This window comes from Pseudorca crassidens, chromosome 15 (assembly GCF_039906515.1).
Source record: "Pseudorca crassidens isolate mPseCra1 chromosome 15, mPseCra1.hap1, whole genome shotgun sequence".
Classification (NCBI taxonomy): Eukaryota; Metazoa; Chordata; class Mammalia; order Artiodactyla; family Delphinidae; genus Pseudorca; species Pseudorca crassidens.
The window spans coordinates 61,232,489-61,258,090 of record NC_090310.1 but is presented as its reverse complement, the minus strand read 5'-3'; the positions used below and the strand labels follow the sequence as shown (position 1 = coordinate 61,258,090).

General features: G+C 46.2%; 1 protein-coding gene across 1 annotated transcript; it reads right to left on the bottom strand.

The window, feature by feature from the left end:
* Window positions 1-1,065: 1,065 nt before the first annotated feature.
* Window positions 1,066-25,602, bottom strand: FKBP1A (FKBP prolyl isomerase 1A). The gene is made up of 5 exons (XM_067707691.1): window positions 25,439-25,602; window positions 25,312-25,359; window positions 7,804-7,916; window positions 4,095-4,259; window positions 1,066-2,168 (listed from the first exon to the last, which is right to left on the bottom strand). Exons 1-4 carry the CDS (start codon window positions 25,473-25,475, stop codon window positions 4,131-4,133), a joined length of 327 nt encoding a protein of 108 aa, XP_067563792.1. The 5' UTR covers window positions 25,476-25,602; the 3' UTR covers window positions 1,066-2,168; window positions 4,095-4,130.

The window sequence follows — 25,602 nt, the reverse complement described above, 5'->3', positions numbered from 1 at the left end:
CAACACTATGGTAGAAAAAGCAAAACAACTGTTGCCTCTGGGGGTGGGCTGGGGACTGACTGGGAAAGGGCATAAGGGAACTTTCTGAGATGATTTTCTGTATTTTGATAGGGTTTTAGGGTACAAAAGTGTAAACAAATATTAAATTCTAATGGTATCTAGGGGAAATTGTAGCGATGTCTGCTGTTTATTCTGAAATGTAACATAAAGGGACAGAGGGATGAATAAATATGTGATAAATAGGTGTACAGTAACATGTTTATGGCAGAATCTAGGTGGTGGGTATATGGATATTCATGAGAAAAATCTTTTATTTGTTGCTTGGCAATTTTTATAAAAGAATTTTGGGGAAAATAAGGCATAACCCTGAAATGATACTCTGGTGACTTAAATTAATAGAAGGATGGATTTGGAAAATCATTAAGCAAGTCTTTAAACCATCTCTCTATTTAAAATCAAAGGCTCTCAACCAGGGAAATTGTGGAAGGTGTCTAGAAAGGTGTGGGACACCACAATTTTTGGTGTCCGTGACCAGAGGAGGGGAATATGACTAGCATATACAGGGTAGGGCCAGGGAAGCTACTGCAACCAAACCGTCCACGTGACAAAAAGCCTCCACACCAAGTGTCACCAAGGAACACGTATTTAAAACCCAAATCTTCCCCTTCGTAACATTTCATCAATTTGCTGGTAACACATCCCCAAATGGGTGGTGGCTCGGTTCTGCTGCTGGTTGCATCCCCGACTTCTTGGCAACCACAGAGAACCCAGCATAGAACTCTACCCAGACCACACATTTAGTGAACATCTGACGGTGGGCAAGGGGGTGGGGCTCCCTGACGACCCCAGCCTGACCTCCACAAAGTTCCCTCCATGGGTGAAGATGCAGATCTACTGCCCCCCATCCCATCTCCCAAGAGGGCAACGGGGAAGGACGTTCCTGCTGCAGTTCTTCTGCTAAGACACAGCCTCCAGCACTGCACCCCCACTGCCACGCCCCAACCCCATCCCCTTGCACCAAAGGGCAGGGGGAGGCACCTGAAAGTAACCACCATCACACAGAGCTGAGAAAAGCCAGCATAAAGCACTTTTATTGCAATAATAAAACTTGAAACTCATATGTAGTGCAGGGGGTGGGGTGGGGGTGGGCGAGAAGGCAGCAATTTCTCTCACCAAATCACTACACAGGACAGCAGAGGGTGAGAGGGAGGAAGGAGAAGCCAGGAAACTCTGAGATCAGCAGGGGGAGCTGAGCATCAAAAAACAGGAGATGCTGAAGCTGTGATGACCAGCATCATTTTCTTAAGACAACACTCAGGGATTTGTCATGATGGCTGGGCTTTCATGGGTGTTAAGTGTCTACAAACAGCACCTTCAATTTAACTTTCGATTAAAGTTCTTAAAATTTAGGAAGTGGGGCCTGGATAGCTATGAGATTACAAAAGTCCTAAATATCCATTAGAAAAACCACAGGATGGAAAAAAAAAAAAAAAAAAAAAAAAGCCAGGCCATGAAGAAGGCTTCAGAGGTCCCTGCTGGCCCGGTGACACACACCTGTAGTGTCCAACATCTCAGTGAAAATGATCTGCTTTCAAAAGGCAGAGGGTTAAGGGGAGGGTGGGGGTGGGGCAGTGGAGGCAAAGGCTCTCCCCTTCCCACTTTAGTTTTGGGTAGGGCTTTTAATTCAACCCGAGGACATCTCTCAACTTGGAGAATAATTCGGCCCTCAAAAGCGCCTCAAATCTGCTATGGCTTTGCAGCGCAGCAGCAAGAATGTTTAATATATAATAGATAAAACTTTCATCCAAAAAAAAAATAAAATAAAATAAAGATTCTTGCACTCCCCCCAACACCAATTCCTATTCTAAAGTTAACCCATTATTTGTGCTGTTAATACTTGACTAGTACTTAACTGGAAACCTAGATCCAAAGGATTGAAACTCAATCTTCACCCCAAAACGAAAACAAACTAAAATGGGTAACTTGAGGTTTATGGCATATAGTTCAGGTCAACACACATACGAGGAGAAAGGGGAAGAGCAAAGCCGGTGACAGAACACATTCAGTCAGGGAAGATGTTTATACAAAGAGTGTAGTGGAACATCAGGAAAAGCTCCGTACGGACTCGCTGTGCGCATCTGGAGGCGCCAGATCCTTCCATGGCACATCTGTTGGGGACAGAAAGTTGGTGAGTTCCAGCAACTCAGTGCTTTTTGGGTGCAGTAGGGACAGCCACAGGCTGCTGCCACACCAAGTCCCTTCCCTAACAGCTGTGAGGTCTGACTTGGCCCTCGCCCCTTCTGCTCCAGCTGGGGAGGGCCCACTGGGCTCGGGCTGGATTCCCAGGTGAGCAGCCTCTTTCTGCTCACCTTGGTTGTGTTTTTTTAAACCTAAGGTCACATTTCTGTTGCTGAGGATAGCAGGAGAGGCAAAGTCCACCAATGCAGCTGACAATACGGTTTCCCATTATCAATGAGTCTCCAACCTGGCTGCATATAGGAATCACCTGGGGGCTTTAAAAAACCTGAACACTTGGACCCCACTCCCAGTGGTGGCGGTTAACTGGTCTGGGGGGTAGCCTGAGCATCAAGAGAGTCTTTAAAGCTTCCCAGGGGCTTTAATGTGCACAGCCCGAAGCTGGTTTTCCTCATGTTGAACAGACCGAGAAAATGTCTGCAGTCTTCATTCACTCACTCGAACCTGTAACTTTCTGGGTTTGCCCTTGGGCTTTCCCTCAAGACCCTTTCGAGAAGCTCTGAGCTGTGCTTTGGCAGTGTAGGGGGAGGCTTAGGCCAGGGTGACTCATAGCCATTCAGCCCTCTCTCCCCTCTTTCTCCCCTTCCTCTGTCCTTCCAGATTTCCAGAAAGCCTGTTCCCAAATCAGGGTAACTCCAAGGCTTCCTCAAGTACATTATGTTCAAAGGACTCAGCTTTCCAGGGTGAGGACTAGGTGTAGACCTCTGGGCAGAGAGAGGCTCTATAAAGTGTCAGAATTCCCTCCCGGCAGGAATGACAAGTGGAGCAGCCAGCGTCCTCAAACCTGACCAGGCCTGGATGACCCAGGTGTTTAGGGATCAAACCACTGGGAGGAAATAGCTAATAATAAAAAAGGCTCCTCTATTTTAAAAAGTCCATAGTAGGACAAAGGTACTCCATAACAGGCTGGCTGCCACTTGCTACCATTTTCAAACAAAAGCATTCTCACCCAGCCCCTGGCTGTGACCCTCTGGTTCCAGGGGCGGGAGGGGAGCAAATGCAGAGGTCTGGGGCCATGTGGAAAGAAGATGACAGACATTCATGTGTTTTATGATTCTAATACCCACATGAAAAGTTAGACGCCATTAGGATATTGAGTTTGGTTGCCTAGAAATGAGGGTAGAGGAAGGAAAAAAAGGTCCAGGAAGGAGATGCAGAAAAGGGTTCTGTCCTAATTTGCCACTGTCTGGATGTGACCTTGAGTAAGACCTCTCTCTCTCTGGGCCTCAGTCTCCTCACCTGTTGCATAGAAAGGCTTAGGTCCCTAAGAGCCTCTCCTAGACTGAGAGCATCCTTTACACTTCATAAGCATCCTTAGGCCTCACCTTTCAACCCACTGATAACAAGCTGGCCTGCTGTCTGTCCTCGTGTGTCCTGGGCTTGCTCCCCGAGGCAGGTGGCCCAGGTGGTAATGCCTCTCTCATATCCTCTAACAGGCAGTAACCACAGACTGTATGGATGAGGGAGCTGCAGAAACTAGGCAGGGCAAACAAAGTCAGTCATCCCAATCTTACCTCTAAAGAACTAAAATGCTGGCACTAAAAATCTGGCCTATATTTCCAGTTCCCAACTCAGTTTTAGTTTATAGGCTACATATAAAAATGCTTAATTTAAACAGCTACCATCAGCTCCCCATCCCCACGAGTTCTTTCAAGAGCACATGCCATTCCTTTCCAAGGTGTACACTTAAAACTGAAAGGATAGCCAATAGAGGAAGAATGTAAAGGGAAAAAAACCCATGGCATTTTTGGTTCTCTCCGATGCTCATCAAACACTGTGCCTGACTTGGGAGGAGCAAAGGGAGTTAAAGGAAGGTCCTTCAGCACTAAGATCCTTACCCAAGAATGGGGAGATCAGGGAGGAGGCCATTCCTGTCATTCCAGTTTTAGAAGCTCCACATCAAAGACGAGAGTGGCATTTGGTGGGATGATGCCTGGGTGCCCAGTGGCGCCATAGGCATAGTCTGGGGAGATAGTCAGCTTGGCTCTCTGACCCACACTCATCTGTGAAAAGAGCAAGGAAGAATGAATGAGCTGAGGCACCCCCCAAATATCTCCTTAAGAAGCAGAGCTGTGGTTACCTGCCAGGACGGTGTGACTAGGACATTCCAGTGACTGCACGGCTGCCTGGGCAGCGGGCACACCCTCTATGGGATGTGGAGGTAGGCGATCAGGCTGGATGAGCCCTATATCTGGCTCCAAGGTAGCCGACAGCAGATAAAATTCCCTCTCGCCTCCCAGAACCATCAGGCTCTCAAGCTTTCTGTCCAGGTCCCACCGATCTGACTCTGGGCAGCCATCACTCTAGAAGTGTCACCACCTAATCCTTCAGTGGCCTGTCACTAGAGGCATCTATACTCTTCAAAAAGGAGTGCTTTGATCAAAACTTTGCTTTAAAAGAAAACACACAGAAAGTAATATTTGAGGCAGTATACTTTTCTATACTTTCTAGATTTATACTTGTACTCAGAAATACAGAAAAACTAAAAAGGACAGTATGATTTTCTGGGGTACCAACTACACTGTACAAAGCAGCATGCTACCAACTGTGTGGAAAAGAGGAAAGTATATATTTATACCTGCCTGTATAAACAGAAAACATCTTTGGAAGGACACAAATAATACCATCATTTCTCTATGGGGAGAACAGAGGGTGGAGGGAAATTTTTCACTTATTAAAATGTATTTGTAGTTTTTCATTTTCTAATCAAATACACAAGCTTAAGTACTTATTTTCTGAACAGTGAACAGGTTCTCTGCTCTATTCCCACCCTTTACCTATCTTTTTTAAGTCTCCATGTGTGCGTTCCTGGCTCTCTGACCCAGAACAAGAGATGGTGACTGAAGAGAAAGCTTCAGGCTTACTTCCTACAGCTCCCTTCAGAAACTGGGACATGTTGGACCAAGGTAGTAAGGATAGTTGAAAGCATATGGCTTAATCTAATAAAATTCAAAACAATCATATCCTTTTACCCAGCAATTCCACTTCCAGAATCTGCTAGCAACCCAAATGCCCACTGCAAGGGGAGTGGTTTCACAGCACATGTGCACCACGGGTTAGCCAACAGAAAGAATACAGTGGCCTTAATTATACTAACATGGAAAGACGTCCAAGACACATCGTTAGATGAAAAAAGCAAGCTGCCAAAATAGTACATGTGGCAGGATTGCAGACCTGTAAACACAGAAAACCAGAACACAACATCAAGAGAATAGGAAAAGGGGCACAAGACAACCTCCCTTCTTCCTGTGCTTTTAACTTAGTTGCTAAATAAATATTCTACAGAGGCATTTAAAAGAAGATGCTCTATGTAGGTCTCAGACCACCCAGACTTCTCACAAGTAACAGAGCTGTGACTGACCCAAAGAACCCTGGGTGCAGGGGGAGACTGGGCATCTCCCCAACACCCCACCATGCCTCACCAAGCCTGGGATGTGAAATAGACTGGTAACACTATCTTGGTGGCAGCTATGGCTCCTGGAACACACAACACAATGATTGTTCCAGTGCTGGAACAGCCACAGAAGATGAGTTGTGGGGTGGACAATGGTTGGCATGGGAGATGGGGGATGGGCTACAGACGCAAGAGCCTGCCAGACTTCTGGGGTGGGAACAGGACAGGACAGAAAGGTATAGTTGAAGAGGTTTCCAAAGGGAAGTAAGCCACAAAGATCCTCTCCTTTTTGTACTGCCAACCCTCAGTCATGCTGGAACAAAAATCTAGACACCTGGGAATAGGATAGCTTAAAGTTTCTGAAAGTTAAGCAGTTTATTTGGAGATAAATCAGTGATATTTTATAGAGGAAGTAGAGCAAAGTGTATTCTGGAAAAGAGAAAGACAAATCCTTCTCTCCACACTGGTTAAATCTCCAATTCTCTTTGGTGAGAGGAAATAGACTAATTTATCCATCGTGGCAGGGCCTATTATAAAGCTCGCTGGGTCTTATGCCACCGTAAACATCCCTTTACCTGGTTAGTGCCAAGAAGAAAATTCCTGGGCTTAGTGGAAGGATAAAATCCAACTGAAATTTGGCAACCCTGGGTCCCCTACTATCTACTGGGAATTTTGAAGAGTTGGCAGAACAAAAGCTGTTTACACAAATTGGGAGGTGAGAGGTGAAGAAACACACTTAAGACAAGCAAAATGACTTTCTCCGTGAGTCTGACCTCTCAGAAGTGGTCCGACACAACATGGTCAATAGTAAGACAAACACAAATTAAAATGATACCGAGATAACATTTTTCACTCATTATATTGTCCTGAAGCCAAAAGTTTTTAACAACACACTGTGCTGGAGGGCCTGGGAGGAGCAGGCACCTTCACAGCCCGCTGGTGGCAACTCAGTGTAATCCCCACAGATGGCAACCTGGCAGTAGGTCAAAATCCAGTGCGCACAGCCACTGAACCACTCACTCCACTTTTAAGAATCTGCCTATGGCAACACTTGCACAAATGTAAAATAAAGTCCATTCAAGATTAGTCACTGAAGTATTGTTTACAATATCGAAATACTGGAAATGACCCAAATGGCCATCAATAGGGTACTTGTCAAATAAATTACAGCACACCCAAGGGAATCCAGGGAATACAGGCATACCTCATTTTACTGTGCTTCACAGATACTGTGTTTTTTACAGATTGAAGGTTTGTGGCAACCCTCTGTTGAGTAAATCTACTGGTGCCATTTTTTCCATAGCATTTGCTCACTTCATGTCTGCCACATTTTGGTAATTCACTCAGTATTTCCAACCTTTTCATTATTATTATTTGGATGGCGATCTGTGATCTTTGATGTTACTACTGCAAAAAGATTATGACTTGTTGAAGGCTCAGATGATGGTTAGCATTTTTGTGCAATAAAGTATTTTTAAATTAAGGTATGTACAGTTGACCCTTGAACAACACGGGTTTGAACTATGTGGGTTCACTTACACGTGAATTTTTTTCAATACTAAATACTACGTGATCCGTGGTTGGCTGAGTCCCTGGATGAGGAACTGCAGACACAGAGGGCCGACTGTAAAGTTATACGTGGATTTTCAACTGTTCAGGGGGCGGGGGAGGGATGCCCCTACCCCCACATTGTTCAAAGGTAAACTGTCCATTGTTTTTTTAGACATGATGCTATTGCACACTTAACAGACTATAGTACAGTGTAAACATAACTTTAATATGCCCTCGGAAACCAAAAACTTCACGTGACTTGTTTTATTGCAAGATTTGCTTTATTGTGGTGGTCTGGAACCGAACCTGCAATATCTCTGAGGTCTGCCTACACTGTGTAGCTCTATGAGGAGGAGAGCTTCCTCCTCTTTTATATCCTGCTATATAAAGTATCAGATATGGATTAAGTGAAAAAGCAAAGCACAGAACAATGTGTGTGTGTGTCTAAGAGAAAAAAGGGGGGGCACTTAAAGAAATTCTACAAGAAACATTAATAAAAGGAGTTACTTGGGTGACAGAGCTAGGAGTGAAATTTTTCCCACCTATAAACGTAATTTAAGAAATAGACACTAGGAAACACAAAGAAACAACGGAGAGCATACCTGGGCAACCCCTTCTTCCCAGCCTCGGATCACCTCCTGCTTACCCAGCACAAACTTAAAGGGCTTGTTTCTGTCCCGGGAGGAATCGAATTTCTTTCCATCTTCAAGCATCCCTGTGGAAAAGGGCAGTTGTAACATGAGCAACGAGGAGTAATGACATGAGGCAAGTCAGAGTCAGCAGCAGAGTGCCAGTCCCACGGGCCAGCACTGGAGGGCCTGGCAGGGTGTCCTAGGAGGATTTCCTGTGTCCTCAGTGGGCCTCTGAGGAGCTGGGGTAGTCCTTCTACTCCAGGCTTGTGAACGCTCTTCCCCAGCTCCAAGCAGTAAGTTGATACAGAGGCAGGCAGTAGTCTACCTTGTTCTGGAGAATGGGGAAGTGGACACACTCCTAGCAGGAATTCCCAGCACCCTGTGGGTTTCCTCCCAGACAGAGTAACTGTGGGCCCTTTAGGCACACAGAACAGCTCAAAGTCACTCCATGTGCAAGAAGCCATATTCCTTCCTCAATTCATTCGTCACCTTTTACAGAGATGTGGGTAGTGTCAGAACTTAACTGAACTGGAGGATACCAGTTGGTGTCGGAGAATCAGAGAAGTGGCACTGGAAGACACCAAAAACCTTTCACCAGTGAACTGCTAACGACTCTGAACTGTGGGCAGTGTTTCTACTACGAGTCAGAGACTGGGCTAGGCACTCTCCACATATGAACTTATTCAATCCTTCTCACAGCACTGTCCCCATTTCACAGAACGGAGGCAGAGAGAAGTGAACTTGTAAAGCTAGGCTATAAATCCAGAAACCATGTTCATTCTACTATTCCAGCTTCCCAGAAGCGAGACAACCCATAATGGCAACCTCAACTAAATGGGGGCATTCCAGAGATGGAGATGCCAGAGGGTGAGTGCCACGACAAAAGACGAATAGACACCTGCAACTCCTTGCTCAAAAAAGACCATCACATTGGTTTCTCCGGAAGCCAGTATCAGCCAATTGTGATAGCTGTCACTGAGGTCCTGAAAACTCACACCAGGATCCTAGACTGGAAGGGGCCAGCCAGTTGCTGACATGTAACTAACACAAAGCTGATTTCATCGGAGGCGGAGATTGGGCAGCCACCATGGTTCTAAGTTAAGCAACACTCAGAAGACCCAGCAAAACACAGAAGTCTGTTGTGTTTGTATGTTTTCAGAGGTGGAGGGAAATCCCAGCCTAAAAAACAATGTCAACACTGGTAGGTGGAATGGGGAAGCAGAGACCAATTGACAGCTTTATCACAGCCACCAGACTTTCTGTATTTTGACAAAATAGGAAACGGGGTGGGGGAGGCGGGAAGGAACTGCTGTCCTAACAGAATAGGAGGGAGAGACAGATGTCCTGGGCGCAGAGTGGGTGCTGACACTGCCTGAAGCCTGGAGCTGAGGGCTGAGAGGGAGACGGGAGGATGGAGATCTACCCATGCCAAGTCAGTGCAGAGCTAGGAACTGGCACCCCAGAACTAACAAGCTGGGGTGTGCATGTAGCTCCTCCTTTACCAGAACACAATCACTACCTGATAAAAGGAATGATAAACGGCAGGACTTGAATAGTTTTTTATAAATGAGAAACTGGGAGAAGACTAGGTCTCCACCTTCCATAATACTACGGACGTTCCCTTTAACCCATTTCAGGTTCTTCATACACTGAACCCACCCCAACTGAACTCAGCCATTAAGGGTGAGAGGAGACTGAAGACCAGAACTAGTCTCTTCCTGGTCTATGCTCTTTAGAGCAGACCCTGAGTAGAGCCCCAGGGCTTCCTGAGCAACCACGGTAGACAGGTAACTACTAGGTGAGGAAGCCACGTGGGAAAAGAGCCGAGGATGGGAGGGTGGTCCCTGGCCTCTAAGTCCTGACTATCTGCAAAGGCTGGCTGGACAAAACTCAAAGAGAAAACCTGCCCAGAGGGGCACCTGAAACACAGGCTGTAGCACATTCCAGACCTTTGGAAAACCCAGACGCAGCACCCCCACCCCCCATTCTAACAACATCAAATTTCCAGGAGCAGCAACAGCCTGGCCCAGGAGACGAACTGGAATCAATCCAAGCCTTCCTCCTATGCCAGAGTTGGTGTGAGGTGGCTGTATGGGCCAGTATGGGCACTTGGACCAACTGTGAAATCTACTAGAATCTTGCAGGAAAGACCTGCCTCATTGGTTAAAAAAAGAAACACATCCAGGAGGAAAGCTCCTGCCCTCCCTTCCTGTTGCATGCTGTCATGTAAGGATGTGATGTCTGGAGCCATGGCAGCCACCTTGTAACCACAAAGTCAGCCAGGAACCCCAGAATGGTAGTCCCATTGCTCTGAACCAGCCCCAAACCACCTCCTTTAAGACCTGCATTCTGAGGTGATTAAAAATCTGCTTTGCCTTAAGTCAGATTTCTAGTTACTTGCAACTGAAAGTAACCTAATTGGAATGAGGTAAATATTTTATTTGACATTTACTTAGTACACCCCACTGCAGCGCTGCCATGAGAGAAGTAACAAAGAAATGGAACTCAACAACCCACATCAGTAAGAGCTATCACTGTGACAACAGACCAGTGTGTTATTGCAGGAACCAGTACACACATAAATGTGTATAAATGAAGCAAAATTTACATGTAAGTTACTATGTGGCATGCACTTCTCATTTTTAAAAAGACTGCTGATTTTGACTGCCTAGATTTATTTCATGATACATTAATGGGTTGCAACTCACAGTTTAAAAAAATACAGTATACCTACAAAAGAATTATACTATTTCCTACCAAATTTGAACATGCACCCAATCAGAGCAAGATCGTATTTTAACTGCAATAAAAACCACTGGGTACTGAGACAGACTCCCTACACTTTCCTTTTATTCCTGATCAAACGTATTGCCAAGCAACTTCTAGATGTTACATGCATCCATCCTGCTTTGCCTGAAGGTGAGATGTTTCAACTGTCTGACTGGTACCAGGCTGGAGGCACAGGTGAGACTCAGCCTCTACCTGCTGCTGAGCCAAACTGGAGAAGTGGATGCTCTTCAGTGCAGAGACTGTGGGTCTGGGAAAACGTCCCCCTTAAGCTTTTCTGGGACACTGAGGGGCAAAAAGAAAACATTAAAGCCAAGATACAGGATTTCTAAGTAAAGGGGCTTTAAGCAGGAGCTTTGCCAAGGATCCTTATTCTCCTACCCTATTTCAGATGAGCTGTTGTCCCTGGGAAGAGGACATGAGCCTCTCTCCAGAACTTGAGAGCATGGTCATCCTCTGTCAATCTCACCTACTTCCTCGGAGAAGAAATCTTCACAGTGACGGTTAGGTGGTGGTGTTGGTAATGGGTTCCTTATATGTGAAGAGGGAATTTCCTATAATCTAAGTCCAAAGGGTAAACGATATCCAAAGATCTGAGCAGGATGTCACACAACTGGCAAAGGCTAAAGGGGCCAGGAGGTGCTAGAAAAAAGACTTCTCCAACGCGGAGGAAGAGACCACCTTCTATATGGCTATAATTTGCAGGGTGAGGAAGGAGGTGATGCAAGAGAGGAAGCAATGTCCATTAAGAAGCAGGAATGAATGTGCATACAATGCTTTCTGGAGTGGGAATTAGGTTTGTCGGTACTGAATACAGAACGTAAGAGAAGCTGTAACATCAAAACCAGTAGTTTTGGCCAAGATGGAGGAAAAGGGATCAGATTTACCCTCCTAACTAAACAACCAAAAATTAAAACAAAAACAAAAAGACAACAAACTAACAAAAGAAAATAAGCGAAATGAAATGAAAAGAAGAGAGAGAAACAACCCTGACAATAGTTAAACACTTAAGACACTGGACACTGCAATGAAAAACTGTGATCCCTGAGAGATGGGAAACTAACAAGGCGAGCCCTATGACTGCCCCAGCTTATATCCTTGGGAGTTTCCAGGGAGAAGAAAGTGGGACGGAGCTCAAGCCCACAGGACAAGTACCAGGGAGGAGAGAGCTGTAGAGGAAGACCCCCAGAGGTATACAGAGGGTCCCCCTTGGGTATTCGGTATAGTAAGTACTAATCAATGCATGTGTTTGAGGAAGCTTCTCAAGGCCTGGAAGAGCATCCAAAGGTTTAGAAGAAACAGTGCTCAGAGCTTACACAGGGCTGGGATCAGTGTCTGTTCCCATCAGCCAGACTGAAGAAAGTAATGGTTCATGAGGCACTGGGTAGGAAACCCAGGAAGATATTGCCTCATCAGTGAGGAATAATCAGCCCCAAACTGAGCACTGCTCGGGAGCCCCCTAACAAATCGTAAAAGCAAGACCCCAGGGACTTCCCTGATAGGCCAGTGATTAAGACTCCGTGCTTCCACTGAAGGGGGCATGAGTTTGATCCCTGATGGGCAACTAAGATCCCGCATGCCGCGTGGTGCGGCCAAAAAATGAAGGAAGAAAGGAAGAATTAAAAAAAAAAAAAAAAAAAAAGCAAGACCCCAAAGGATCAAACTATTTCCAAGTAACTTAAGTGTTTCCCAGTACAAAGCTCAAGAATATTTTTAGGAATAAAAACATGCAGCACCCCAAAACATAAAATTCACAACGTCTAGCATCCAAAGATTACCAAGCATGCAAAGAGGCAGGAAAACACAACCCACAATGCAACTAATCAATCAATTGAAAACAACTCAGAACTGATACAGAGGTTAGAATTAGCAGAGAAGGACAATAAGATTTAAGTCAAACTTCCAGGGATGAAAACTACAATGCCTGAGATGAAAACTACAGTGGGCTTTTAGAACAACTGGATATCCGTAGGCAAAAAGTAAAAACCTGGATCAACTTCACATCATAATCAAATATCAACTAAAAATCAACTCTAAATGAACACTATAAAACTTCTAGATGAAAACATAGGGAAATAATCTTTGTGACTGTGGGTTAGGCAAAGATTTCTTAGATATGAGGTTAAAAAGCACAATCCATAAAGGATAAAATGAACTTCATCAAAAATGAAAACTTCTTCACTTTAAAAAATACTTTTAAGAGAATGAAAAGTCAAGCCACAGACTGGGAGAAAATCTTTATGAAGCATGTATCTCATAAAGGACTTGTTTCCAGAATATATAAAGAGCCCTCAAAACTTAACAAGAAAACAACTTAATTAAAAAAGGGCAAAAGATTTGAATAGATTTCACTGAAAAAGATAAAGAAATGGCAAGTAAGCACATGAAGATGTTCAACCTTATCATCATTACAAAAACGCAAGTTAAAACCACTAGGAGGTATGACTACTACCGATTAGAATGAGTACAACTAAGAAGACTCATCATATCATGTATGTACTGGTGAGGATGTGGAGGAACTGGAATTCTCACACATGGCTGGTGGCAACTTAAAACAGAACAACCACTTTGTAAAACAGTTTGGCCGTTTAAGTTAAACATACACCTCCCATCTGACCCAGCCATTCTACTCCTGGATATTTAGAGAAATGACACTTATGGCTATACAAAAAGACTTATATACACAAACATTCACAGCAGACTTACCTGTAACAGCCAATAATTGGAACAACCCAAACATCTGCCAACTGATGAACAGATAACCAAATATATCCATACAACAGAAAATTATTTGGCATTAAAAACGAATGAATTATTGAGTGCAAGAAGCCAGACAAAACAGTACATACTATATAATTCCACTTATATAAAACTTCAGAAAAGTGCAAACTGACCTATGCTGACAGAAAAGCATATCAGGGGTTGTTGGCGATGGGAAGAAGGGGGAGGTTTCAAAGAGGAACAAAGAAACATACCAAAACTTATGAAGCTGTACACGCTAAGTAGCAGCAGTTTACTGCATGTCAATTATGCCTCTGTAAAACTGTTATTTTAAAAAAACAGGGAGAAAGGGAAAAAAGTGAGATTTACTAAAATCCTACATATGTTTACCTCCTACACCCAACCTGGCAGTGGATGGCAGGTGCTTCCTCTGTCTGGGAAGGAGCAGGTAAAGCAGGCAGCAAGTCAAGCCTCAGCAGTTGTTCCCATTTTAACTCTGGACATCTCCGTGTCAGGACCTGGAGCCCTTGAACAGTGAAACCACCTGCCAAGATAGCACTGTAATTTCCTAGAGAAAGCACGCTCTGCTGAGAGAAGGCAACTGAGGTTACAGTTCAGACGTGACAGCCACTCTTAGCAAAAACCTGGATCACCAGCATGAACTTCTATCTGCAGAACTGACTGATTCCACTTCTGATTCCACACAAATCTATACCTCATGACCCAGAAATTGCCTAGGAGAGCCAAGTATTCTCGATTTCAAGAATTCTTGTCTCTCCTGACTGAACGCAGCTCAAGGTCACAGACCGGGACTCAGAGTTCTATGTCCCTGTGGCACTCAGCTCAACCCCTGGCACTTACAACACTGGCACTCATGAGCACTTTTCAATTTGCTTCATTTGCATGATTTTTAAGAACTAGCAGGACAAGTGTGAGGCTTCCATTTCTGGACGTCTTCCCTATATGGTGAGAAGAATCTGAGGGGTAGTCCCAGAATGGCAGTTTTTACTTTTGGCACTTTTAAATTACTAGTCAGTAAGAAAAATGTGAAAATTTGGGGGGTCTCCAGTTAAATGCACAAGGTCATGAAAAGAGTGAAAGCTATGGCTGCCTGAGGGACTGTTAAAGCAGCCTCTGGCTGGAAGGCAGTTGACATCACCTTCGCCTGGGTCTCCTCCCAAACTGTTTTAGCTGTTCTTTGGGGGAAGAACTAGACTCAAATCCCTGGAGAGGGAGCAGGAGGGCTTTAAAAAAACAGAGAGCGCATGCGCATGAGCGTGGGGAAGTCTCCAGGTCCTCTTCCCCCAGCACTCCTCCCACGGCTCGGCTCTTTCTGCTGCTCATCTGTTAGGGAGGGTTCTTTCTTGCTCCAAATGAACCAGCAGAGGCAGACTTGGCCAGCAGCTCCTGTGCAAAGGTCCCTCGGACTGTGTCTCTGATGCTCAGCCCATGTCATAGAAGCAGTGGTTAAGACCCCAGGCCAGGGAATTCCCTGCCTGTCCAGTGGTTAGGACTCCAGGCTCTCATTGCTCTCTTATTCATGTCCAATGTTTGCTTATTAATCCTATTTTTTCTGTTTTCCAGAAAACACAGAGGCAGGAGCTGTCAGGTACAATGGTTAAAGGCATGAATCCTGGAGGCTGGCTCCAGATTACTACAGTAAGTCCCTGCTGGTCTCCCTGTTTCTGCCCTTGCTCTCCTACAGTTTAAATTTGACATGGCAGCCAGAGTGACATTCTTTTAAAATACAGGTCAGACCCTATTACCCTTGTGTTCAAAACCCTCCCCTAGTTCATTTCACTCAGAATAGAAGCTGAAGTCCTTATGTCTCTCATTGCCAAGGGCCCGGGTTGGATCCCTGGTCAGGGAACTAATATCCCACATGCTGCGCAGCCAAAAAGTAGAAGAAAATTTAAAAATAAAAAATAAATAAATAAATAATAAAATAAACAAAAAAAATGTTTAAAAAAAAAAAGACAAGACCCAAGGAGCACCCCTAGCTTATCATTTCACTTACAATCCAACAGAAAAGGAGCCACCTCTCGGGCACCCTGCTTTGTGGAAGGAACAGTCCGCAAACACCCTCTACCGGGTAAAGGAAGATGACTTAAGAAGGCACTGAAGCTATGGCCTCACCACTTGTTGTAGTTAAAGCTCATGACTCACAATGTGGTTTTCAGTAGCTGATGAATTTCTGCAGGTGGTTTTCACAGGCAGCATTCTACAGGGCCCCAAATATGGCAAGTTTTAAAACTAAAAAACAAAAAACCCAAACCTAAACCAAACAATGACAACAACAACAAAACAGAATATCCCAAACCCCAAACTTCCCAAACTATATTAAAATTCTTGCCACTTTACAGTTGGGAGACAGAGAAAGGACTTCTACTTTTAACTCAATACCAGGTAGTTTCTTGAGTACAAAAAAGTGCAATGGTTGAATGGTGGTGGGGGAACCAAACTGAAAATCACCAATTTTTCTGAAGATTTGCCTTTGAAGCTACTTGGAACATCCCCAAATGGATGTACTGACCTAGGCACAGATGGGCACACTGACCTAGGCTGAGCTGCCTCCCTTCCTCCTTACTATATACAGAAGCTCTCTCAACTACCGTTTACTGAGCTGCCTGGCCAGAGACTCTTATAGAAACCACAGCCTGCACAGCCTCGGGCTGTGAAAGCTCCTTCATGCCCCAGTCTCTAGCTCATCCTCACTCCATCTTTCCCATGTGAGTTTTATGCTTTCCAAGGGTCAATCAGCTATGTTTATTCCCAAATCCATTTATGTCAGTTATACTTACTGAAGATAGATAATATAACTAAATAGTGTGTAAATAAATGAAATATGAGTGTGAACAGAAAAAGTACAGTCCTAGCTGATATTTTGGAAATACTCAATAAGGCAATTCACTAAAAAATATTGCTAGTGAATAACTGTGTGTGGATGAGACTAAATGTATGTTCAGAGAAAGAAGTCTTAAAAACCTGGAAAGGTTTGGCACTTAGATGACCTCACAACAGTCCTTGCTCTACTTTAAAGAAGCCAAAATTAGTTTTTGCAAGAACCTTGATAGGAAACTCCACCAGAAGACCCACCCTAAAAGAAAGACACGGCCCTTTAGTAAATGATTTATGTTTGGATTTAAATAAAATGTTTAGAGGAACCAAGTCACTTTTATGATTAAAATATCAACTATCCCCTTGTCCCAATCATGATGGGTGAGATTCTACACAATGAGGCATTAATTCAAAGCTTATGTCTTTGTTCCACTTCCAGGCCTCTGCAGTTGAACTCAGGGTAGCCTTCCTGAACTGGAATTCTGAGAACCCCATGCACGTGCTATGATCACAAGTCAAATTCCGACCCAAAGAGAGAACCAGCTTCTGCTTCCCCATCACACAAAGTGCAAGAACATTTCTTATCTGTTTTCTGAAAATGCTTCTAACCTTTGGTTAAATTCCTTTAGGTTCTATGACCAAAAGTGTATTTTCAAAGGAGGGCCCATGCACAGAATTGCAGGATGCAAACCAGAATGCAAGCTCTGGTGGGCATGCCTTTCCATTTTCTATTTTATCACAATATAAGAAGACTGCCACATTATGTCTCATAGGGGTAGGGAAGAGATGCACAAAAGGAAACACTACTTAACAGTGGCTATCTGGAAATGGTAGAAATATGCATGATCTTGAATTTTTTCTTTTTTCTGTTTTCTAGAAAACACAGAGGCAGGAGCTGTCAGGTACAATGGTTCAAGGCATGAATCCTGGAGGCTGGCTCCAGATTATTACAGTAAGTCCCTGCTGGTCTCCCTGTTTCTGCCCTTGCTCTCCTACAGTTTAAATTTGACATGGCAGCCAGAGTGACATTCTTTTAAAATACAGGTCAGACCCTATTACCCTTGTGTTCAAAACCTTCCCCTAGTTCTTCATTTCACTCAGAATAGAAGCTGAAGTCCTTAAAATGGCCTACAAGGCCCTGTAGGAGCTGCCACCCCACAGCACCACCTCTCTGACTTCATCTCTGATTCCTCTCACACTTCTCCACTCGAGAACACTGTTTTCTTATGTTCTGTATACACACACCAGGAATACTCCCACCATAGGGCCTCTGAGCTTGCTGTTTCCTCTGCCTAAAATGCTCTTACCCAGTCACACGGATTACTCCCTTACCTCCTTCAGGTCTTTGTTCAATCTAAAGTTGTTCTATCTAAAGTTTCAACCTTCTCCTGTTCCCTCAGCACTACTGGCTGATGTCCAATGTTTGCTTATTAATCCTATTTATCATCTGTCTTTCCCGTTACAGTTTAAGATCTATGAAGGCAGGGACTCTGGCTTCTTCACGCCTCTATTCCTGGTTCCCAGAACAGTGCCTTGCATACAACAGATGGTCAACAACACTTGGAGAAAAATCAAAGGCACCTTTGCCCCTACCAGGCCTTGCACACACTTGGCAAGCCCCTGAGCCACACACATCCAAGACCACGTCGCACTTCTAGCCCCAAGTGTGGGCTGCTCAAGGCACTTCCCTTATAATGTTAAGCACAAGGGAAGGCACTCCTTACAATGTAGGCACCTCCAGGGCAAGGTTGAGGCTTCCCCCCCTGCCCAGCTCCTAATACATTTGTTGAATGACTGAGGGAAAGGTTTGGTGTGCTGACCTGTGTGTGTGGGTGAGAGAGGAAGGAGTGGTTACAACTGTATCAATCCACAGGGATTGGGCAAAGTCCAAAATGTTGTAAATATTCTCTTTCTTATTCTAACCCAAAGGCAACAGAAGTATGATACCAATCATAACAGGAACGTGGGCTTTCCACACTCCAGCTGGAGTCTAATGCCAGGTCCTAACTGACCACTCAAAATGGTCACTGAGTACCTACTCCACGCCAGGCACCAACGGGGAGAGAACCTGGAGAACACCACTTGTGTGGGTCTGGCCTCCTGCAGCCTGCCGTCTCCTGAGGAAAGGGCAGATATAACTACACACAGCCTGACTGTGGGGAAAGCAAAGGACGGGAGCCTTGCTGGAGACAGAGGCGTGAGTGTGTGTGCATGTGTGAAGACACACATTAGTCAAGGGTCAGGGGAGACCCACTGAGGGGGTGTCACTTAAGCTGCAAGAAGAGCCTGCCACGTGGTGGGAAGTGGGGGCAGTGTGGCTGCACCTAAGCACAGGGGCAGAGACCTTCCTGGGGGGAAAGCTTGGTGTGTTTGGGGAACTGAATGCAGGCCAGGATGGCCTGAGCTCCTGGGAAGGGAAAAGTAAAGGCAATGAGAGCAGAGACAGCAGCATCCAGGAGCTGATTATTCCCCCTTTTCTCTCCGTTTCCTCCTCCTGCTCTTTATACTGCTAGAATTTATCAGGCCAAAGTTAAAGGGGCCTGAGAGAAGAAATGCAAGGAATCAGTTGAGTTCCTCAGTAGGTAAAAAAAAAAATAGGAAAAACAGAAATATGAATCAACAAGTACTGCCATGAGCACCAAAGGGAGAACTGGATAATACATGCCTAAGTTATCCAAAACACCCCTGGCCTTTTCCATGGGAAACAGCAGGTGACAGTACTATTTTTAAAGAAAACTCCAAGGCAGACAAATGAGTTTATAGATACAATGAACTCAATCAGTACTTTATAAAAATCAGTTTTTAACCACCAAACATGTTCAAGTTAAAATTTTTATGGTATAAATTATACCCAATAAAGTTGTTAATGAAAAAAAAAAAAGTCTATGAGACCCACTGAAAGGAACCAGAGCTCTTTGCAGAGGTGACTGATGCCAGTATCAGAGAAGTAAAACAAGGAAATGATTAAAAATAGTGGGAGCATGTCAAAAAGGTACTGGAGCCTGCCTGAAGGGGCTCCTACTGGCCAATTTTGGGGCAATGTGAGCACCAAAAAGAATAATGAATATCTATGATTTTAAGGCTCCAAGTAAAATATGAGCTCCTAGTATACTAAAAACAAACAAACAAACAGAGGGGGGAAGTCCCTTGTCACCATGGGGGATGACTATAAAGCCAACTCCTGACCTTGGTGATTGGTGATTAAAGAATTAAGTTTTACCCTGTGTAATAGTAGAATGGTAGTTAATAAATGTAGAAGATATGAAGAAAAAATTTTAAATTACCACTTTGTAAATGCCAATGAAATAGTTTCTTCTGGTAAGAATCATCAATTGATGTAAAACCCAGTAGGTGAAAGGTTGATGAGGAGCAGAGCACATGGAGGATGTCCAAGCACTTCACAGACCGCCCACTAATTGCAAAGGGTAAAATGCACCTTCATAAAAAAGATCAAATTTAGCATTACAAATAGTGATGTTCCCCACGGTGTGCTGAGTACAAAGTGCACAACATTCTGTAAGAAGTCTTCACGTTAAAATGTTTTAACCAGAAACTGTTTAGACATTTCAACTCCTAGTTTACTGGAAATCAAGGCAGTGGAAGGAGTCAGACAACAGCCAAGAGAAAACAATGAGACAGACATGGGGTATTCTATAAGATAATAAGCCTTCTCTCTTTGGAAAAGGAGTGTGAGGTATAAAGACTCTTCTAGATTGTTACTATAGACATAATACCCAACTGAACCTCAACTGAATTCTGGTTTTCACTTTGAAGACAACTGGGGTAGATTCAATATGAATTTGGCTTTAGATACTACTGAATCATTTAAAATTTTCTCAGATGTGACCAGTAGCAGGATAGGGAGAATACTCTCATTCTTACAGCATGCTCAAGAACTTAGAGGAGAAGTATCATGATGTCTCCAACTTACATGGCTCAGCAAAAAACCCGACATAGATATCTACCTACATATACCTATAAGTAGACAGAAATGGCAAATATGACAAAATGTCAACCATCGTGGAATCTAGGTAGTGAGCACATGGTATTTAATATTCTTTTTTTTTTTTTTTTGTGGTACGCGGGCCTCTCACTGCTGTGGCCTCTCCCGTTGCGGAGCACAGGCTCCGGACACGCAGGCCCAGCGGCCACGGCTCACGGGCCCAGCCGCTCCGCGGCACGTGGGATCCTCCCGCACCGGAGCACGAACCCGTGTCCCCTGCATCGGCAGGCGGATTCCCAACCACTGCGCCACTAGCGAAGACCTATTATTCTTTTTTGATTTTTCTCTATGTCTGACAACTTCACAAATAAGAGTTGCACGTAGATGCAACAATACCAGGAGGTCTTTGGTTCACTTAAAGTGAGCCTTCTGCTCTCACCTGTGGAAGAAGAGAGCTCGGCATCCGTGTGATTCTGTTTTTTGGTAATCACAGTTCCAGAGGAAAGAAAATAATGCTTCCATAGCAAGGTCTATTTTCAAAATGTTAAAATCCAGTTATGTTAAGGAAACTTGAGGAGAAAAAGGACTGACACCTTAACTTGCTCACACAGCCAAGCTGATGTAGCCCAACCCTGCCCCTCTCATACCCACCAAGAAACAACAACGAACACTAAAAACCTCCCTTGGTCCCCAAATTGAAGAGAACAACTGCAGCTTTCTTAGCCAGTATATTCTGTAGGCAACGTGTAGGCCTGCTTTGAGGTGAATCCTCACTCAGATTCATCTCTTTTTTATAATTACCTATTTCCCCATCTGTGAAATGGAAGGGTGATAAGGTCTCAGCCTATCCAACTCTGCCAATGCTAAACTGCAGGGACAATACACCACTTAGCGCCTAAGACGCAGGGACCTTTAATGAGATTATGTGCAATAACAGCGTCACTGTTGCTGCTGCCCATCCCAGAATGCACCTGCCCCCAGCAACTCCTCATAGCAGGCACTGTTACTCCCATTTTACAGATGGCACATGGAAGCTGAGAAAAGCGGATCAATTCATCCAAGCTAAGATCTGAACCCAGCAAAGGACTCACATCTTCTTTGGGGATCACTGTCCACCTGGTACAACCTCTGCACACTCTATACACCCAGGACACAACCGGGGCCCTGTTTCTGCACTTGCCACCAAGAGCCCACATAGTAGCCAGAATGCAGTGTGTCCTGTTAAAGCCCAAATCAGCTCACGACCCTCTAATGGTTCATCTCAGAGAGAAAGCCAGTGTTTTGATAATAACCTACAAGGCCCCACCATCACCTCATCTCCTGTCACTTTCTCCCTCACACAATCCACTCCAGCCATGCTGGCCTCCTCACTGTCCCTCTCATACACCAAGCATGCTCCAGCCTCAGGGCCTCTGCAGTAGCTCCTCCCTCTGCCTGGAACACTCTTCCCTAGACAGCCACACTGCTCACTCCCCAGCTTCCTTCGGGCAAATATTAACATGTCATTTTGTCAGAGGCCTCTTCCAACCACCCTCACTAAAAGCAGCAAATCCCCTTCCCAGGTCCTCTGCTTTAATCTCTCTCCACAGAGCTTCTCACCACCTGATGTGTCACACCTTCGTGCTATTACTCTCATCCCCACCAGATCAGGTCTTTGTTTAGTTCACTGGCTGTGTCCCTGTGCCTGGCTGGTTTCTGTTGCTCAATCTGCTATAGGAAGGAAAAGGGTCCTGTTGTGGCCCCGCCCAAACAGTTACAGCCTGTCTGCCTGAAGCCGCCACACATCGCAGAATCCATCTGAGCAGTCTCTGCTGGGGGCGAGCCTTCCTCCAGACATCAGATCATCAGCCAAGAAACACCCAGCAGGGGAGTGGGTGGAGTAAAGCAGAGGAGAGGGGAGACAGAGGCTAAAGAAAAGCAAGGGGCTGGGCTGGGGAGGGGGGCTGCAGGAAAGGGACCACACCTGCCCTGGGAGCTGCATCGTCCCTCCAAGTGGACCTCCTGAGGAGATGAAGCCAAGAGACCCTTGGTTTTCCTCAGTCAGAAGCCAGGCTATAGACACCTTAAACCCGATCCCAAGGACAAGATGTCAACTATAAAAACAGAATTCTTCAATCTGCTTGAGGCTGCTCTGACAATGGCAGGCATGTGGCCTGCTGATGTGAGTAAAAGGGACGTAAGCCTAGCTGTGTGTCAGGACAAGCTCAACTATAAAGATGACGAAGCTACCGGAGGCAAGGAGAGAGCCATGAGGATCCACTTGATCCTCAAGGCACATATCTGGCAGATCACCATTCCACCTCCTTCCTCCCACCTCAATGCCTGCCTGTCATGCTACTAGGAGGTGCTTGGCTGGTGACAGTACAGTTTGCATTTTCCCTTCTGGCACTACGATGAGGCGGCACAGGCCTTTTTTGGGTCGGTGCCCATGCTGTGCTCTGCTAGAGGCCACAGAAGGTATCAGAGGGAGCCCAGAGAGTAGCATCCAGGATACAACTGGCAGCCACCAGTAGCATTTAAAACATCCATGTGGTCAAAGTCAGTCTGTGATGATCACATCTCTGGTGATTGAGAGAAGATTTTGACTTCCTTACTTCCAATGCTGATTCTTAGAAGCTGCCCCCAAATCAGCTGTAGCAGACACCTGACCAGAGCGGACTGGATCTAGAGTATTCACCCGACCTGAACCTGGGTCAATGAGATTCTCCCTCCTAGGAACTGTAACCACTGGAGCCACACAGCCAAGCAATCTGAGCTAGATCTGCAAAAGAAGACAGAAACGGGGCACGGGGGTGGGAGGAGGCTGGGTGGGCAGGCAGGAACGTCCACCATCTACAACTTGGGAGAAGCAGGAAAACAGAGAGCTGTAACAGGAGACTACTGAGGCAGGCAGGTAGAGAAAAACACAGATGAAAAGTAGGAGCATCATGAGAATTTCTCCGTTCTCGAGGTCCAGTGGGCCTCTTGCCTTTGAGGACCCCCAGATTTTTATGATACTCCCCACCATGTTCCATCGAGATGGATTCTGTTCCCAGTGCCTTAAAAGCCATAACTGCTCTAGATGAAATCTCAAAGCGCCTACCCATTCCTCTCACGCCCCCACAGGTCTCAAATGGGTTCTTTCTGGGAGGCTGGTGGCAAAGACCCACAGGAACAAAGCCGCTTGCCCAAGAACAGCCTATTCTGTGAGTGTGAGAGGCAGAGCTGGCTTCTCACCAGGGCGTCTCTGTAGGGCTTATCAAAAATGAAATAAAAAAGAAAGCTTTTGTCCTAATGCATGCCAGGGTCCTGCTGCTGTTCTGGGAACGTGTGGGTGGGTGCCGCCCTCGAGGAAAACACAGACTTGGAGAAGAGGCAATGGGAGCCCTGATGGTGCTCTGGGTCCCACGACCATCTGTTCTCTTAGGAAAAGGCTCCAGACATGCTGTGCGGGGACACTTCACCAAGAGGCACAGTGAAATGTTGTTCTGCCTACATGTGGGTGTCCAGTCCTACCATCAGCACCAGAAGATGGGTGATTCAAGGACAAGAGGCACAGACTTGGGAGTGGGACAGGTGTAGCCAATTATCCTAATGTGTCTACCTACAAACTGGGGGAAGGGGTCAGAAGTCACCTCATCATCTCTCTGAGTCCCAGTCTCTGCCCCAGTTGTCTGTGGGAACTGAATGAACTGCCCACTCACCCAGCACTGTAAAAGGCAACTGTTACCCTTCTCATCCTGCAGATCAAAAACAACCAAACTGGCAGGTTCTCCAGCGGACCTCCTAGGTGCTGACTGTGGTCCACAAAGACAGCCATTTAAAACATCAAAACCACTTTCCAGCTTCGTTTGCAGGCACGAGATCTTCCCGTGAAGACAGGTTTCAGTACCTCCTCCTTTGGTAGCCTTTTTAAAAGTTCAAGTCCCTAACTCCCTCCACCCCCGGCCCCCTTTTCTACACATGGAGAAGGGCCAGAGAAATAAAAAAGCCAGAGAAATAAAAGAGCACGGGAGGAGGGAATGTTAGTTGCTTTTTTTTCCTTCCCAAAGAAAGTCATTTCCCTCAACAGGGGGCTCCCCCCATGATCTGGAAGAGAAGGGTAGAGCTAATCCCTGAGCAGCGGGGTCAGAACTGCCTACAGAAGACTATCCAGGAGGAGGAGGAAAAGGGAGGGAAGGAGAAGAAACAGAGGAAGGAGGAGGAGGAACAGAGGAAAGGGTGGGAAAGCGGAGAAAGGGGAAGGAGGAAAGGGAGGGAAGGTTGTTCATATGAACAGCTGGGGCTACACCAATCACCAGCACACCCCTACAGCTAAGAAGTCTCCGCCTGTTCAGCCTCCTCCCTCCCTTCCCCCACCAAGTACAACCCAGGAGGACCTTGTAAGGGCATGGAGTAAAAGATGGTCTCAAGGCATATGACTGTCATGTTAGAATTGTGGCTGAGAGTCTAATATTTCCTTTGGCTTACAGTACTGTCTGTTTCCCTAACTGGGCCTCAGTTTCCTTATTTTTAGAATGGGGATAGGTCTCTACTCTTAGAAGGGTTGGGGGGGCTAAATTACATGTTCTGTCAGCCTGGGCCATCACTGCCACTGAGGCATAGATTTGTGAAGTGGCTCAAAAGTAAGAAGAGGAAAAAGACCGTGCAGATCTGGTTCTTCCAAGGCCGGGCTGGGCCAGAGCAATGACTTAGAAAATGGGACGTCTCCCCACCCGCAGCGCAGGGTCGAGTTCCTCGGGAAAGAGGCTGAATTCCCACGGACTAAGAATTACTTCGCCCTTCTTATCTCCATCGAAGGGCGGGGAGGAAGCGGGGATACGGTGTCAACCGGGACACAGAAATGATATAAATCCTCTCTGATGGTCCTTGGCCAGTGCTCTGCCCATTACTGAGCGTGTGACTTGGAAAAGTGACTTCGCCTCCCCGAGCCTCAGTTTCCCCATCCGCGCTGTGGGCAAAACGGCAGCATTTGAGGCACAGAACCGCTTTCGAAGTGCAGGATAACGTCGGGCACGCGGTCAGCGCTCGCACACGCCGGCTCAGACCGTCCGGGGTTCCGCAGGCCCGACGCTGTCCCCTCGGGGGCGCTGCCACCGCCCAGGCCTCGGCCTCGGGCCACGCGGGCCCGCCGCCGCCACGCCCCGGGCCTTTGCCCCCAGGCCGCGCTGGCCGCCCCCCAACCCCATCCCGCGGGCCCGCCGACTCACCCGTGTAGTGCACCACGCAGGTCTGGCCGCGCTTCGGGAAGGTGCGCCCTGAGGAGACAGACGGGCGCGGTGAGCGGATGCGCGCGGCAGCCGGGGCACTCCGAGGCCGCTGGGCGCACCTACTCACCGTCTCCGGGGGAGATGGTCTCCACCTGCACTCCCATGGCGGCGGCGGCGGCGGCGGCGGCGGACGCGGGGCGGGCGGGCGGCGCGACGGCCGGCGCGACAGGCGGCGTGGACAGAGAGCGAATCTGGCGGCGGTTCCGCGGCTGTGCCTCGTCCCTCCGCGGA

Excerpts from the sequence above, each read along its gene's own strand:
- FKBP1A (XM_067707691.1), bottom strand. The coding sequence starts at position 25,475 with ATGGGAGTGCAGGTGGAGACCATCTCCCCCGGAGACG. Across the intron at positions 25,360-25,438 it reads GACCATCTCCCCCGGAGACG|GGCGCACCTTCCCGAAGCGC; the intron begins GTGAGTAGGTGC and ends CTGTCTCCTCAG. Across the intron at positions 4,260-7,803 it reads GGGAAGAAGGGGTTGCCCAG|ATGAGTGTGGGTCAGAGAGC; the intron begins GTATGCTCTCCG and ends CTCTTTTCACAG.